Consider the following 18,225-nt stretch of genomic DNA (forward strand, 5'->3'; position numbering starts at 1 on the left):
GATCTCTGTTCAAGAATTTGACCTTATGTGATTTAACACAGATGTGAAGGACTTGAAAATGTGATGCAGATGGCTTTCAGTAATCAGCAAAACATGGGTTGCCTGAGTTATCTTTTTTGTAAGATCATCTAAAGGGAGCAGAGGACTAGAAACATGAACTAGGGCATATTTAGTGGTCATTTCAGATGAGAGGTTATGTCATCAGATTAGGGAGTCTACTGAATCCTGCAAATAGATATTTATGTGCATTAGAAAAATGATAAGGAATGCAGGGAAGCTTTCAATCTCTTTTATCCAAAAGCCAAGACTGCATTTTATTGAATAAAATCATGTTTACCTCTAGATAAAAATGGCTCCGTAGTAGTATCTGAAAGGGTGGTCATCTCCTGTCCAACAAGTGGGTTGCTCTCTCCTCCTTCAAACATTCCAAAAACATTTACCTTATAGGTAGTTCCTGCCCTGCAATAGTTAAACAAATATACTGTAACTGAAGTCACTTGGCTAGCTAAATGTTGATACTTCACTTATGAAATCTTCATAGTTTTACTCCACAGAGAAGAAGGTGTTAAAATGTGAAGCACAGATACTAGTTCTTCCACAAGACAGTGAAGTTTTGACCTGAAGCTGGTTTTAGACTCTATACATAAACTTATAGTCTTCTTTGTTCAAGTAATTCAAGATTTTTAATGATACCATTTTTAATATGCATACAAGTTTATATGCATACAATTCATAACAGATTTTGACATGCTCTGAAGCCTACTTTATAAATCCTGGCCTCTTAGAACATGAATCAAGAACTAAACTAGGCTTCTTTTTTTTTTACATAAGTTAAGGAACTTTTCAGAGAAACTTTAGAAATCCCTGCTGTCTTCTCCATTGTCCCATTAATACCATCGTATGTGAAATGCAGAATACAGCTTCTGCCCATATCTTTGCCTCCTTCAGTTCCTATGAGAACACCAGAAGTGATGTGAATAACCTCAGAAATAGCCCTGCCAGGTTCTTCTCAAAGATTGCATCACCAGATCATGACACTTTACTGACAAAAATACTTCCTAATTTACAGTAGATTTTGCCAGGCATTACAATCCCTAATCATGGTTAAGCAAAGCCCCAAGCTAAAGTTATTTTAAAAAAGAAAAAAAGAAAGAGATTATTATTATCCATACCTGAGTTCCTCCAAAACCACTGTGCTGTCGTATGGTCCTACTATTAGTTCTCCAAGATTCCTGTCATCTTCAGTTGGGTGGAAAGTTACTTTGTACCCCTTCACTCGCCCTGGGGCTGGCTCCCAGGTTACTCTGAAGCTGGACATAGTTGAATCAGAAGTTCTCAGATTTCGAGGTGGCTTAAAGGGAGAGGCTGCAAGAATGTAAGAAAAGGATTTAAATCAGGTCTGCCTATGAAAAAAATGACAAATATGCTTTTGTGTAAAAAGGCACATGTAAATCCAGTATTAGTTTCAACCCTAAACTCTTTGTCCCTTTCTTTGACATAAAGACAAGTATCAAGATATGAAAGGTGAGATTCACTTCACCTAATTTTAGCTATCTAAACAATAGACACATAGTCTATGTTTGTTATCAAGGCTCCCTCTACAGTCAACATATTGAAGCATAGATAGTAATTTATCTCACCTATCTTAAATATCCATCTGATTTTACAGTGAATGTTGACCGTGGACTAACCACCATCGGTCTTTCTATTTATTACAGAGAAAGACTATACAACCAGCTTAGATTAGCTATCTCTCTTTGAAATTACAAGGGGTAGGTGAGCCAGAGAACAAAGAATGGCATAAGGTATTTACAGTGTATCTCAGTGTACCTCTGCCCAACAAGGGCAGAAACATCTCAGAAAAAAAATCTCTTTTAGTAACAGCTCTCTACGTATGGAAGCAGAAAACTGATTTTAAATCTCCTTGATTTGATCTGGAGAGCAAGAGACCATTTCCTTACAAAACAAAAGACCAGCATCAGACACAAACTAAAGGCAGAGTAGAAAATTAGTTTAAATTAGTTTTGTTTTGACCCCATAAATCCCCTCACCAGGAATTAAACATTTTAGAGTTTCTGAGAGAGAAGACCGTTTGTCCAAAAGGAAATGGTCTGTGAGGTCAGTCAGGCTTTCACTGGGGACTCTTTAAAGTCACCTGCTGGCCATTTTAAGTGCTTCAGGATTTCCACAGAAAATATGGCTACCAAAAACTATTTAATGGCTATTTAATCAATAACCAGAACCAAAAAAGCAAATAATGAAACTGGCAGTGCTTGATTAAATAGTCTGTAGACAAATACTGTCTCCCTCACAAAACACTTGTTTTAACTTCTGGTGACAGTGTTTCAAAACAAGTCTGGTATTTTCAAAACATAAACCACATCTACACCCTCACTGTAACAGCAGAAAGCTGTGCTCAGATCTCATACAGAAATTTCCAACAAATCAAATTCTCTTCTCAACCTCTAACATTTTCTTTAATTTGTATATCAACTCATAATCTTAGCAGACTCCACCACAGCTTTTCTGTGTATTATGATTACCAGTTTACAGTAGAAAACTTTAATGATCAAACCCTGTAAAAGTATGTATATACCTGTTGTTCCTTCTGCTTTTCTTGATTTTCCTTGTCCAAAGTCATAAATTGGAACAACACTGAGGTCATATGTAGTTCGAGGCTTAAGTCTCTTCAACACTATGCTTGTGGCAGGAGCATTTACTCTTCCAAACATCTGCCTTCCTCCATTGCGCGGTCGGTAGTACACACGGTAAGACAAGACTTTCCCAGGTGAAGGCTGCCATGTAACTCTCATTGTATTCTCTGTCTCGTTGTCTACTGTCACAATCCTGGCATTTGGTGACACTTTTCAGTGCAAAAATATGGGTAATGTTTACTTTATCACATAAAGATATGTTCAAATGCATGCCTACAAAATTAATTTAGCTGTTTTTTTTTTCCTTCTTTAAAATTACAGTATTTCATTGGGGGAAGCACAGGTAAACCTCACAGGGCATTGTTACTTTTATGATTATAATGAACTTAATAAACCTAAGTCCATTTTCCATTACAGACCAAAAAAAAGTGATTACATGATGACACAGCCTAACTGGGAGGTTTATTTAATAGCACTTATTGGTAATCTGTTAAGTAATGGATTCAGGATGCTAAAGTGAAAGTGAAATATATATTATATATAATATACATATGATACATAATGTAATATATATTATATATAAGTGAAATATATATATTATATATAGCCCTTTTTTTAATGAGCAAAATGATCTACAAACTTAAGATTTTCTAAATTTTGGGTTTACAGGTCTGATACAGTACTAGTAAATGCCTGAACTCCTGAGTGTTGGGCCCCATACAAATACTCATGAGTATTTGGAAAGTCACTGAACACTAAATGTAGAACAGTATTAGTGCTGAAATAAGGACAAGGACTAATAAAGCATTCTCTCTACAGATTGCAGCACTCAGCTTTTAAGAGATATTTTCCAGACTGTAGAAATGTTACAAAAGATCTGAAATGAAATGAAAGCTATGTAATACTTGTTGTGAACCAACATAAACCATCTAGGTTGTTGCAAAACAGAACCTCCTTGGCATACCAGAACCAGTCAGTATTTCATCACACAGTCAGGTAGGCTTTGCAGGCTACAGTATCCTCTCCCAGACCAAAGAACTGAGAATTTCTAATTGTGTTTGCACCACAAAGATGAAATGTCAGTTAGTCTCAGATCTGGGTCTATTGATAGTCCTGGTAGCGAGTCACCAGTGTGCCCTGGCAGCCAGAAGGACCAACTATATCCCAGGGTGCATCAAAAACACCATTGCTAGCCAGTCAAGGATGTGACTGTCCCACTCTGCTCTGTGCTGGTGTGGCCTCACCTCAAGTACTAGTTTTGGGTACCACAGTATAAGAAAGATGTAAAACTGTTAGAGAGTGTCCAAGGGTGGGCCACAAAGATAATGAAGGGTCTGGAGGGCAAGACATATGAGGAGCGGACGAGTTCCCTTGGTTTGTTCAGCCCAGAGCAGAGGAAGCTGAGGGGAAGCCTCATGGCGGCCTGCAGCTCCCTCACGAGGGGAGCGGAGGGGCAGGCGCTGAGCTCTGCTCTCTGGGGACAGCGACAGGACCCGAGGGAACGGCATGGAGCTGGGACAGGGGAGGGTCAGGGTGGGTGTTAGGGAAAGGTTCTGCACCCAGAGGGTGGTGGGGCACTGGGACAGGCTCCCCAGGGCAGTGGTCATGGCACCGTGCCTGCTGGAGTTCAAGAAGCTGTTTTCAAGAAGGGTTTACATGACAAGGTTTTGGTAGCAGAGGGCTGCAGAGGTGGCCTCTGAACAGAGCCCAGCAGCTGCCCCATGTCGGATCAGAGCCAGCTCCAGCTGGCTCCAAAAGGGACCCACTGCCGGCCAAAGCTGAGCCAATGAACGACATTGGTTGGGCCTCTGGGAGAGCAGATTTAAGATGGGGAAAAAGACTGCTGCACAATAGCAGCTGGGAGACAGCAGTGAGAAACAGCCCTGGAGACACCAAGGCAGAGAGTGACCGCACAGGAGCAGTGGAGACGAAGACTGACTGCAGCCCCCATTCCCCGTTCCCCTGCGCTGCTCAGGGGGAGGACATAGAAGAGGGTGGATGGGGGTGGTGTTTTTAGTTTGCTTTTAGTTTCTCACTGTGCTATTCTGCTAGTGATAGATAATAAATTACATAAATCTCCCTATGCTGAGTCTGTTTTGACTGTGATGATAATTGTTGAGTGATCTCACTGTCCTTATCTCAACCCTTGAGCCCTTTTCATCGCATTTTCTCGCCCTTACCTTTGAGGAGTTCAGCTGCCCAGCAGTATAAAACCACCACAGAAGCATTTGGACAACACTCTCAGATATATGGTCTGATTTTTGGGTGGTCCTGTGTGGAGCCATCATTTGAACCCAATGATCTCTGTGGATTTACGTGGCAAGGTTTTGGTAGCAGGGGGCCATAGGGGTCCCTTCCAACATGGGATACTCTACGATCCTATGATTCTGTGATCAAAATCACCCCCTGAGCTTCAGTTTGAGGATTGTGAAGATTGAAAAGGGAAATAACTTGGAAGGGAAATTCACTGATCATGTGGGAATTTACCGTCTTCCATCCTTACTCTATCTACATTACTTACTATATCTACATCACTTATTCCAGCAGATTTCCAGCAGTCACACAAAGAACCCATGAAAGACTGGCTTCAGAATAATTTTCACAAAAATCACATCTCAAGTTGGAGGTAATTCTCGCTGAATCAAACCCTACATGACATAGAAAAGACTTTCCTTTTTTAATGGTCAAAGAAAAAGCTAGAATTGATTGATTTGAGGTGAGACTTTGGTTTAGGGGACTTTTCAGAAAGTAAAGGTGAAGAAAAATAAGGTCGAAAATAGTATAATTTTGTCAAGAACTGAATATTACAAATGGTGGTAATGCCATAGTACACTCACCGTCAGTAAAAGCCTCTCCTTCTACAGGGTCTCCTTCTCCACTGCTGTAGGTTGCATATACTGAAATCCTGTATTTAGTCTCTGGCTCCAAGCCTTCCAGCACTGCATCCACTGTGTTTCCAGGGACTCTCTTCTCTCCCATTGTATCATCATAAAGTGATTTCCATACTATCCTATAGTTATTAACTGCTCCTGGAGCTGGTGTCCATGATAACCCAACTGTAGTGTCAGTTATGTCTGTGGTAACCAAATTACGAGGTGAACCACGTTCTGCAAGAAAGAAAACAATAAATCGTCACTAAAATACAAAGAGCAAAAGTTAGCAAAGTACAAATGGAAAACTAAAATGATCATAAAAGCAGAACCAAAATTATGGCCCGTCAACACTAGTTTAAATAACATACATGTGTAGTTCCAAGAGAAAACTGATGGCTTTATTCAACAAAATGCTGAAAGCTAACTTTAAGCTATGAATAACCTATCCCATACTGCACAAGATCCCTAGCAGTTATGTTTTAAAATTTGCAAAATAAAAATGATATTAAGCAAAGTCTCAGAATGAAGCCAATGCTTAAATGTGCTGCAGCTCATTTGCATAGGTTTTAATTCAGCAGTAAATAATTTTCCTTCATTTGCTCATCTTTACCCTCACGTGTAATTTTTTTCTGATGGGCAAATAAAGAAGACTTTAACCTGAGTGAAATAGTCCATTCAAATTCTCTGACAACCTTATTTATTTAGTTAATATTACTATTCTTATCTCCTTGAGTACTGCTTACTGCTTACTAGATCTACCTGATATTTCATTTTATCTGTTTACAACTAATTTGCAGTGTGTTTACATCACACAGCAGTTACAGCAGAAAACAATCTTATCTCTCCACTTGTAAGACTTGTGCCTTCTTTCTGACTATAGTTTGTTCCAGCCAGCCTGGAATGAAGGAAACAGCTCGTTAGTCTGTGAAATCCAGTTGTCAGCTGGATGAGTGAGTCTCACCTAACACACCTGAGTAATTCCACTGCTTAAAAATGGAGCTCATTGGTCTGAAGTGGTGCAGTAAAAGGAGTGCCTCTGTTTAATGTTTAACATACATTTATAACATATGTTCAATTTTCCTATTGCAGTGGCTGGCTTTTGAGGCAGGGAAAGAGCACTGACTGTTGGTTTTAATGCAATGGCCTCACTGTAGCAAAATCTGCAAAAGGGATCTACAAAACCAGATGTACAAAAACAGATCCATATACACACAGAAGCATTTGGTTCTTCAGCATATATTCTCAGTGGCCTTTCTCACTGTACAGGACGTTTCTGAGACTGATTAGTGAGAGGACTTAAACACTTGAGGTGGCCTTATGGCATCAAGGCTAAGTTTCACCTGCACTGATAAAAATATATCTGTATATTATACTACAGAAGCCACAGGACCAGATTCAAAATTCTTTGAACACAGAGAAATTCAATACTTATCCAATTTCCACTGTCTGAGCTCATCACAAACCCAGACTCACTTTTCAGAAGCATGAAGCAGTTTCAGTCCAAGACAGAGCAGCAAGTTGCTCACAGTCATAAACTGCATTTTCAGTTTTCATACTCATTTGTCTTTCACTTCCACTGCAAAGCTGCAATGCTTCCAAACACAATACCACTGGAACAAACAGGGTTACCTGCAGAAAGGCTTCATTTTGGAATTATCTCATTGCCAGCACAACCTCATTAAAACTGAGCCAGTGAATCCCACTTGGCTAAATGATAAAATGGAAGTTAATATCAACGTATCTGCAAGCAATGCTGATAGAATAATAAGAATCACCAACTTCACAGATTACAGAATCAGAGGCTACCACTCCAGTCACCTAGCTGACTCTATCAAACATAGCTAACAGAACATGTTAAATAACTCCTTTGTGCTGTAGGGTTTTTTCCAGTTCTAAGTCACAATCTTGGGACATCCCATCATGTTTTTCTGAAGGCAATTCTTTTTCCATCCTAACTCTGCATTACTGCTTACAATTTTACTCTTCAAATCAGTTTTTAGCTTCACAATGTAAGCCACTACAATTTATGGCATCTTCTCTTCAAAACCAGGTTAAGATATGGGGGTTTAGCTAAAGTTCAATTGTTTACCAGTTCACAAAAATGGTAGTTGCATATAGTGAAAAAGTTACAGTGAGAAGACCCGACTCAGTTCATGCTTCATGCAGTCTCACTGAATTCAGTGACTGCATTAAATAAAAGCCAAGGCAGAATCTAAACCCCAAAGACCAATTTTCCTGGAAGCCTGAAAAAGGATTTGCCTTCAAAAGTAAATTACACCAATTTTTCTGTCTGCTCTTAAGCTTCTACTCCCAAATTTTGGCGTTTTCATACAATAAAAAAAAAATATTAAGGCAATCCAAATGGAAAAAATATGGAAAACTTAACTTGATAGAATGCACAGATGTCTAACAATAAAAACCTTTCTTTCCATATTTTAATGTAATATAAATATACAAGTCACTTTATTTTGGCTACTTTAAAACATGGCTTTGCCACAACATGATTTCAGTATTAAAGTATCTGCTACCACAGCACAATTTTTTGCAAGTCTACTCTTGGACACTACAGTTAATGATATACGTTGGAAACACTGCAAACATAACTGTATATTTAAAACTGTTATTGATTAAGTCATTATTGAGGTCATTAAATAACAGAGGAAAATAATTTGTTTGGAATGGACTGTAATGAACACCAGTTACTGTAATATGTTAGTTCTGAAAAAAAAAAAAAAATCCTTTGGAATTAAATGTCTTTTTTATAAGGTAAGGTAAGAGAGGGAACGGGACTGGGATTCCTACCAAACCACAAGACCTAAATGGAAAATTCTGACTTCAAATAGTTGGAAACTGCTGACAAGACAACTTACCTACTAAGGGAAATTGGACTTTTTATGTGTTACACTGCAACCGAGAACATTTCTTTAACATAACACACTAACTTGATTTGCACCTCATGTGTGAGGTGGAAGTTCACCGACAGCTTATTTTCTGTTTCACTAGAATCTCTCACAAGTGCTTTTCTATGAGGAGAGCAGCTGTGTTTGAGATGCAGTCCAACTGTAAGTCTGAAATTATTAGGATTCCATCAAGTATTATCTAAGCTACTACACTCAGAGTCAAGAAACATATTTACACTCCACAATAACAGTAGCATAATTTAGTGACCAGCAAACATACAAGTAGACCTATGAGACATTTTTCCTTCAGATTGAAACAAAATACCTAGTTGACTTGCTTACGTTAGGAAAAATAATAATAATAATAATCTACTGTAATACTGAAGCAGTCATTCTGTTCTTTGGTTCACATGTTCAGAAATGTTTGTTGTACATCTGCTTCTCACCTGTTTGTTTAAGCAGGATGGATAAGGAGAGTGGAAAGACACTGCACAGTGGTAGAAGGAAAAGTGCTGGCTGGCAGGCTCTCAGGTGGTTAACATTCAAATGACTCCTGCTTTTTCCTGACTGGAACTGGAAGCTAAAGTGTGGCCTTAATTGCATATAGCCCCCATGTCATCAGCATGTGAGGAAGCAGCTGGTTTTAAAAATTATTCCCTAACACACATTCAGTCCTATGATGCTCGGGAGCACAAAACACAGATGTAAGCCATGGTGAGTACATGGGGAAACAAAATGCTTGTACACATAATTCAAACCCCTAGATGAGGAAGGAAGCAAGCTAGTCACCTGTTTCAGCCATCCAGATTCTCCACAGCAGTCCTTAGCTCAGAACTGCAATCTGTTTACAGTACCCTATCCATCCCTACCATCGCTCCATGCAGACACAGTCTCAGAAACTAATTTGGTAACTCTCAGACAGTCTTACACCCAGCTCTGGACTTTTGCAATGTCCAGTTTCCATATTAAGTTTTTCCACTATAGTATGCCAGAGACAAAATACAATATTAAAGTTGTTTCCCTGTGTCTACTTGGCTTGCTTCCCACAGTTCACAGGCAATTGCTGTTGTCATTGAACACAAGACTGTGTGAATCAGCTAAAATTTAAATGTTGACATTCATAAAAATCAAATGGCTTTATTCAAATGGCCTTTCCCCTCAGAAACATTTACACAGCTCCAGTTGATTTCAGTGGGAGCTGTACATGCAGTTTGGGTCAAGTTTAAACAATTTTCTATACATGTTCTTAAGACCAACTTTCAAAATTAACCTGCAGTGATAAATTTCATGCAAAGCCATGTTTGATAGAAGTTAAACAGAGGATTGGTCTGTGCCAGCATCCTAAAAAAAATCAGAATCAGCTACATAAATGACCCTTCTCTTGCAGAGGCATATACCAAAACTTTATGGTTTGAGTCCTGCCTTGTTTACAATGGCATACACCAAGAGTATCCCATTAAGTCAGTAGGCTAGGGCACTGCAGCAGAGGAACCAAGTGTACACATCATATGAGATGGTGGCAGAATCCTTTCAGGTTGACTCCAGAGGTCAAATTCTCCTCAGCACTGGAGGAGACAACCACTTCTAGCGGCTGATATTCTTCTTTGAAAGCTGCCAAGTAGTTGGTTACTCCTGGAGTACCAGCCTTCAAGCACACTGCCTATGTGAGAGAGGATGTGCACATGGTGTGGAAGTCCTGAAGGACTTGCTACACAAAAGAAATTCTCACTTGACCCTGTTAGAGCAAGTATCTTGTGCTCCTGGGAACGAAAAAAGGTTGAGAAGATGAAAACCAGGAGGGTTCTGACTCAAAAGACAGAGACTCTGTTCAGAGCACTCCTGAGTTCCCCACTGTAGGATAAGGCCAGCAGGAAGTCATAGTCCTTTAATATTTTAACCATCTGTTCCAACAGTTAATCAGTTAACACCACTCTCAATTGTCTAGAAACACCTTTTTGTTTGCTTTTTGGGGGCGTCGTTTTTGTTTGTTGGTGGTGGTGGTGGTGGTGGTGGTTTTGTTTTTTCTGATACATATTTAATTTTCTATGTAAAACTAAGATAATTTTCCAAAGATTATCAAATGTCAATTTCAAATGTCAGACTCAAAAATCTCGGAATGTATAATTTAAAAAAATGCGTGAAACAGCATTAAGTCTCCTGGAAACACTGAGTCCTTGTTTCTGTCAGGACAGAAGCAGCACTACACAGTTTGAGCATTACGTAAAGTTCCTATGATATGCTAAAAACCTCATTGTAAGAAAATGTCACTTGAATTTGTACTATTCTGCCTGTAGGTGGTCATTCATTTCTAAAGCATTCTTGTGTTACCGTAGAAACAGCAAAAATAAATCATTTATTTACCAAAGAACTGCTATTCATTTTATTACCAAAATAAAAGGATTCCTCTACCAAAATCCTCAGACCTTAGCTTTAATAAATATATACAGCAGAAAATAACTTAAAACTAAAAAGTGTCATGACAACTTTTTTCTTTAGTACAGTGAGTGGAGCCTAATTCTCATAGCACAAACACCCACTCCTAGCACAGGATGGCAGGATTGGGCCCTACACTCAAACATAAAGATTCTAAAGGGGAATGGACTGTGACATAAATCTCTATGAACTTTATCATCTGATTATAATAAACTATACCATGTGTTGTTTATTCTAAAATGTACAAATGTAAGAAGTAAAATGCATTGACATGCTAATGTAGACTAGCAATCTCATTTCTTTTAAAAGACCTACAGCCATTTACACCAAAACCATTTCTAGATTAGAAACTTTACTGATATAAGTGAAAATATTTTGAAATATCTAACCACTTAACTTTTTTCTGAAAAAAAAAAATGCTTCTTTGCTAACCGTCTCTGAAATTCGTTTTTAAAATGCTCCAGACTTTTCTGATCCATTTCTGCTTAGGGTCAGTAACTGAAATATTCTTAAAGCTGTTCTGAAAAATATGTAACAGCCAGCAAGAGGGCACTCATATCAGCAGCTTTTCAGACATTCATTATCCTTAAACATTTCTATACAGATTGCCTAATGCATTTGTTTTTCTTTAAAATAAGTGCAAATTCTGAAAGCTAATCTATTTAGCAGTTAATGTACAGTATGTTCTTTTCATCTGACAGCAAACCTTTGGGCAGAAAATGAAATTCTTGTCAGACTTGCAACTACCTCTTCTAGAAAAAAAAAAAAAAAAAAGCAGATTAGAAAAACAGTAGCCCTCACAAAATGCTCACTGACTGTTGCATTGACACTCACCACCCTCACCAGGTTTATCATTGCATTTTATTTTTGGTGTAAGATGATTTGAGTAAGACCTTATGACCAAACAAAAATTGAAAACCAAATGGGTTGTTTTGGGTGTTTAGGAATGAGGGGGAGACTTTTCCCTAAGGGTTTCCTGTGAGAATTTCTTGCTTGTTCTTAAATCTTTACCAAGTACCATCAAATATAATGATTAGTGCTAATTTGTTTAGTTACTCCAGTTGTCACAAGCCTTGCTTCATCAAATGGCAAACGCCAGCCTGCACTGGTTTAATTTATTTTAGCAGTTTTAATGTCTTTGTGTGAGCTGGGGGGGAATCACAGCCAACAAAATGTGTCTGAGGAAAAATTTTCCATGGCACCCTTATAGAAGGGCTCCAACCAAAGCTGTCTAGTGATAGATCACCATGCACTTTTGAAAGAGAGAGTATAAAAGTGTAGAGTTTTCTACAGCACATATTTTGCACATGCAGTTATGTTTAATGCAGTATGAAATATAAAGCTCCAGAATTTTCACCTCTGGATGGTACTTAATAACTGGAGACAAAATGAGCCAGTGAGTGAAAGAGGCTGTATGAAAGAGCAGGGCACTATAAATTTCCTAAAATCTGGATTACTGAAGGAAAACACACAGTTTCTTTCCTTCAACAGAGGGAAAAAAAAAAACATTATTTACTATTCCTATTACACAAAGGCAAAGAAGAAGTAAACTTGCTCTCTCTGAATACCTGTATGGTATGGAACATTTATTTATGATTAATTATTTGCTAAACTGTCTACACTGTGTTGTCTGTGAACGGTTCACAAAACTCAGTTCCTCTGGCATGTGTTTGTCTCTGGGATGGACCAGATAGCTATGCAAGCAATTTATAGAGGAGAATATCTACAGTTACTTGGGGGAGTATATGCCCTCTTTGTTTTATGTGGAGAAACAGTAAGGGCACGCATATACTTAGAAAAGAAAATGAAAAATGAAAAGAGAAGCAGAGTACCCAGCTGGTAAATGTTATCAACTACATGGAATGATTACTGGTTTTGTGTGGAAGGATTTTTTGTGTATCCTGAAGCAAACACACCACCTAAAAACACTGACAAACTGCCGGGTAGGACAAAGCAGAGGTGGAACTTCCAAGAGCAATTATTAACTGCTCCAAATACTTTGGAGTTAGCATATGTAACTGAATGACTTGAATGCCTAGGGAGACATGTTTCTGCAAATCACGTTACAGCAGTTTTAAAAATTACCAGCCATAAGGGCCAGTTTTTCTCTGCTGAAGGCTACTCTTGCAACTGAGGTAAAATAACTGCCGTGTGAGATCTCCTACTACATGCAAAGTAAATCATTACTGAAGGCAGTAAGAATGTTTGTCTACACCCTTAGTCACAGGGGACCATTTAGTGATTCAGTAAAATTCCATAAACATCTGAGAGTTTGGATTTTTCATTTCCTGCCACTTGACTATACAATAGCTGGAGAAGCTACTGTATCCTCAGTTCCTCCTTTCTCACTTTGCTACTAGAGCTGAAATTACTACAGCAAACTGACTTCTCTTCAGACTACATATCAATACCATAAACTCACAACTGTCCCAGTTTGAAAGGCAATCTCAGCCCTAGCTCTTGATATGCTGATGAACTGAAGTGGCCAGCAACTATGGCATCACTGACTGAATGGCTTTGGTGAGAAGCCATATGGCAAAGACATTAAGTAAGCCCCACTGGGATTCCTGATACAGGAAAATGCTTAAGTACTCAGTACTTCAGTGCTGTTGGCAATCAAAAACACTCACTGCACTATTTTGTTTCTCAGACACTATGGCTCACGGAAAAACCAACTGAAATACTAAACACTTTTTTATGCTTCCTTTCACAGCTTTTTTGTCATTACTGTTGATAAGTTTATTTCTCCAGGAGTTAAGATCTGTCTCATTCCAAGCCTCAGTCAGACAAGTTATTTCAGCTAATGATTAGTCAAGTACTCACTTCACTGACCTGAATAACTTTTCAACAGAGTCCCACCATGTTTGTCTTGACTTCCCAGGCAACATGACTTCTTTTTTCAGCTAAATTTCTATACTAGGGTTTAAAATTTGAATGTTATCTTTTGGTTACCAAAATTGCAGTCTTTTCATTCTTAGTTGCCTGGTTTTCTTCACAAGCATTGTCTTTTTATCCTCCAGTGAGGTAAGACAGTACTATATATTGAAATATTGTCCTATAAGCACTTTAACAGTACCTACTTTCTTACCATTTATTGGTCAGTCTTTTAAAGTATCTATTGACCATGTCCAAAGAGTTTTGGCCTAATTCAAATATTTTTAATACTCCATGAAACTGCAGATATGCTGCAATACAAGGTGGATGTTCCATGAGGAAACATCATGATTTAGGCTTCTACTGTTTTGCAAAAATAAATTTGTATTCTGTTCTTTACCTTTGATCACTCAGTAATTACAGACAACTGCGTATGCTCTTACTAACAATTTAGATAACCAGGGAATATTTAATAGACAGCTTTAATACAAAAAGTAACATTTTCTGGAGAGCACTGTGATAGAGTTTTCAAATCCAGCTGAATTGTCAAAGAATATGTCATACCTATCTAAATGGTAAACATAATTTTTAGCTTGTTTTTCTCCCAGATGAGAAACTGAATAGAAATTCAGTTCAGTTGTATCAAGGATGCTAATTTATTTGTATTTATTACAAGACTAAAACTATCACAGAATTTTTGACACAAGGCTTTAACCATCTGCTTAGAGTAAAAACTTTTACAGGAAGGCCTCTGTGTCCCTCTAGGTGCAACATCTATTTTAAACTCCATCTGGTTGCATTAAAAAAAAGAAAAAAAAAAAAAAACAAAACAGTCCTGAACTATAATCAAATATTCTTTCAAGTTCTTTGACTTTTTAACCAGTTTTCAGATTGTTTTTCTTCCTATCAACAATTTATCATAGCAGTCTGCAGGAAGTCCCAATGAGAATCCGAGCCCTCCTGCATGAGGGAGTACTGAAAGGACAAGACAATCTCCGCCTGTGACTGAATTCTGTTTTTCTAATGACTCTGTCTTTTCAATTCTGCTGTGTTTCACTTATGGCTCTCTTGTTTTTTGAATGCATTTTAACTGAAGCTCTAGGCAATGCCTTAAAAGACTTCCCTATTGTTCAAGCTTTATGACAGAGTAAAAAGCTAGGTTTATCTCATGAACTCAAAACGCACCTGATATCTCAAGAGCTCCACATTAAAAAAGAGGTCTGGCCAGGCAGTGAAAGCCAAGGGAGTTTCAGCATGAATTGCAAGGTGCCTGATACACTAAGACAGGGTGAAGTCATCACAGAAAGTAGGGGCATTGCATTGTTGTCTGAGACATAGGTAGTGGCAGTGGGGAGCTGGAGCCTAACACTCAGCTCCTCCTTCTATAGTCAGTAGACTGAGAAATACTCCTTTGAAGGGAAAACGAGATCTTAGATGGACTACCTGCCTTCTGGACATATCTGCCTTTCTTCATTAATCACAGAAGAATCCTAGAGAGTCCACGCTGCAAACTTCAGCATTTAAATAGGTGCCTAAATTTTACCGGGATGAAATCATCCCATTAGCAAATTATTGGAACTGATTTTTTTACAGTTTCCTATTTAAAGCAGGTTTCCTGGTTTGTTCTTTAATCTATGGCATAAACAAAAAGTTAAACTGATGGGGAAACTGAGAGCCAAGTACGTCCTTACTATAACTCCATTAGTGTCAATGGAGGAGTTTTAATTCCACGTAAATCATCTGTAAGATGTTTTCAAGTACCATCCCTACAGAGCTGGAATGCCAGGCCTTAGCAATACATACCTGGCCAGCAAAGAGCACAGTCACACTTCCTTTCATGGCCTAGGAGGCAGCCTTCCCTACCCCCTGACAATTAACAGATGACACTGAGAATGCTCACAGGGAACAAGTCGGGGAAATTCTCCACTCAAAGGCAGAATGAGAGCAGCCTGCCCTCCTTATAAGTCTCTGGCTCTACCTTACCAGCACGCTGTTAATGCTCAGCCCTGGGTTCTTACTCCTATAGTTAAAAGCAGGATATGTTTCATTATTCTTATACCGAGTCCAGCTGTTGCTTATCTAATAAAAAAAAAAAAAAAAAAAAGGTCCCTGAACATCTTTCAGTCGCGGTACAGAAGAAACCCTGCAGATTTTCAAATGGACGAGATATTTTAACCCTATTAATTAATCCCATTACGTTAATAACAATCTGCCATTAAAACTACTCAAAAGTTGAGTTATAAGGCAGAATATCTCAGAGGCTGGTGTAGAAGAACACTGCTTCTGGCAATACCTTTTTCCAAGAGACCACAACCAGTGACTAGACCCCATTGTTTTCTCCAATGGACAGTAGGTTTGGAAAAACACTGTAACACAGGAGAATGTCTTTATGCCTACTTTTCATTCACATATCTACTTCTGTAGATATCTCAGGAAGACAGTACATTTTAAGACAACTTAAGCAGTAACCATGTAAATAAATGAATGACTGTACAGAAACAAAAAAAAAACAATTACCTTCAAGTGTTTCTCCCTCTCCAGAAAGGGCCTCTCCTGCTCCAGAGGCATACAAGGCAGACACAGTCAATGCATACCTAGTGGCTTCATCTAAGCCTTTCAGCACTTTAGAGGTAGTATCACCTTTCACAGTCAATTCCTTAGTTTCACCTCCTGCAACTGGTGTGTAAGTTATAAAGTACTGCTGCACTTTTCCAGGAGCAGCACTCCAAGACAGCTTCATTGTTGATGTTGTAGCATCAGAAACTTGCAGATTTCTTGGATTTCCTCGAACTGCACCATAGAAGATATTGAAAACAAGTTGAAGCAAGATTCGTTCCTTGGTTTATTTTTTAAGTTACTTCAACATGGGATTTAATGCTGAAAATACAATTCTTGAATAGCCTGCACTAGCACTAATATAGTATAACTTTACAGTAACCAGGATTGTACAATTCCATTCCCAACTTCCTTATGCAAAAATGCCCAATAAAGTCATTTTGTTCCCCTTTTTTTTTCTACTAAAACTACAGGCTCTATCCCGGAACGCTTACACATATTAACACCTGAATATAAGCTCACACCAAGATCTATCAAGAATCAAGCCAAAGACCAGCAATGAGATGTCAAATTAACAACTTAAGGCTTCCTACTCAGTTATTTTTGATGGTAGTTATTTCTGGTGTTTAATAAACTTAAAATCTCAATTAAGTTTCACTGATGACCAAGGCATTCGTAATGTGTCTATACTCCTTGGATTTTGTTTAATAAGGCATGATACCCATTACAGAATCATACAGTTTATGTCTAAGCCAACGTTAGGGCTACAGTGATAACTAATAAATCAAATGCTTCATTCATTCTTTGCTTTCCATTCAGAAGCACAAACGGCCTGAACTTGCTGAAAAGAAACATAACTTACATCATTGGCAATAGGAAGAAGAATCATAAGGACAATTAAACGTACAGGTAGATTCTTCACCCAAATTTCCTTGGCATATTCGATGTTGGAGGATCAATATATTATGTTTCAAAAAGAAATATAACAGTTTTGATAAATTATATTGTTTTAGATTACCTCTCAATGAGATTTGAGTAATTTTATAATTCATTGTTCATCTGGAATAATACATATGGCCAATATGAGTTATTCTCTTTTCAATGTGAATATGTCAACATGCAAGGAATTTTTCTCAAGTATACTACATTCACAGCATCAATCACATACCTTCATCAGTTTTTGCATATCCATTCAGAGCATTCCCAGGCCCAGACTGATACTCAGCAATAACGGACACTTCGTATCTTGTATCTTGAATCAAGTTCTGTAGAGTAGTTGATCTTTCATTTGCTGAGACAGTCACTTGTCTCCTTTCTCCTCCAGTAAGTGGTCTATATACAAGCCTGTACCGTAAAACATTTCCTGGAGCTGGAGTCCAGCCAACCATAAAGCTATCAGTAGTTTCATCTGTTATCCTTAAGTTTCGAGGAGCACCTTTAACTACAAAAAAAAATACACATATAATTTGTAAATATTTGCTTTTGATCAAGCAGTCCATGAAGTGAAATCATTTCAACCATTTTATTAGCTCATCCTGTTTACCAAAACAACAGCTTACACTGTCATCCCATCCATTTTAAGGTATACAAACCATTAGTCATTTCTGAAAATTTAAGGCCAGAGTTACAATCAGCAGTGCAATAGAGTTGTCTCCAAAAGTACATTAATCCCAGTTTATACAACCACTTCTGAAACTTAAGACAGTCTGACTGTGTTTAGCAGTGACAGCAGAACTTTAATATCTAAGGGACTTTGGGGCACACTGTGGGGAAATTGCTTAGCAACAAATTGTAGAGATTTCACTGCTGTGGCTATTTGCTTCTGTACCACCTCCATTTACAGATAATTATCAGATACATCAGACTACACACAGGCAGCTCTCCTATTTTAAAGAAATATCCAAAGTAAATGTAAAAGGAAAAAAATCGAACACC

At 38.2% G+C, this 18,225-nt stretch overlaps 1 protein-coding gene across 11 annotated transcripts in view; it reads right to left on the reverse strand.

Moving 5' to 3' along the window:
- Positions 1-18,225, reverse strand: part of COL12A1 (collagen type XII alpha 1 chain) — a 97,122-nt gene that overhangs the window by 58,059 nt on the left and 20,838 nt on the right. For 6 of the 11 annotated variants that reach the window (XM_040551234.1, XM_040551232.1, XM_040551231.1 and 3 more), the window contains exons 12-17: positions 17,459-17,731; positions 16,252-16,524; positions 5,492-5,761; positions 2,597-2,863; positions 1,173-1,365; positions 338-459 (exon numbers count right to left, since the gene is read on the reverse strand). The exons of the other annotated variants lie outside the window; for them this stretch is intronic. In XM_040551234.1, the coding sequence (XP_040407168.1) occupies positions 338-459; positions 1,173-1,365; positions 2,597-2,863; positions 5,492-5,761; positions 16,252-16,524; positions 17,459-17,731 (1,398 nt within the window). The remainder of the gene's footprint in view (positions 1-337; positions 460-1,172; positions 1,366-2,596; positions 2,864-5,491; positions 5,762-16,251; positions 16,525-17,458; positions 17,732-18,225) is intronic. 11 annotated transcript variants of the gene reach the window in all.

This window comes from Cygnus olor, chromosome 3 (assembly GCF_009769625.2).
Source record: "Cygnus olor isolate bCygOlo1 chromosome 3, bCygOlo1.pri.v2, whole genome shotgun sequence".
Classification (NCBI taxonomy): domain Eukaryota; kingdom Metazoa; phylum Chordata; class Aves; order Anseriformes; family Anatidae; genus Cygnus; species Cygnus olor.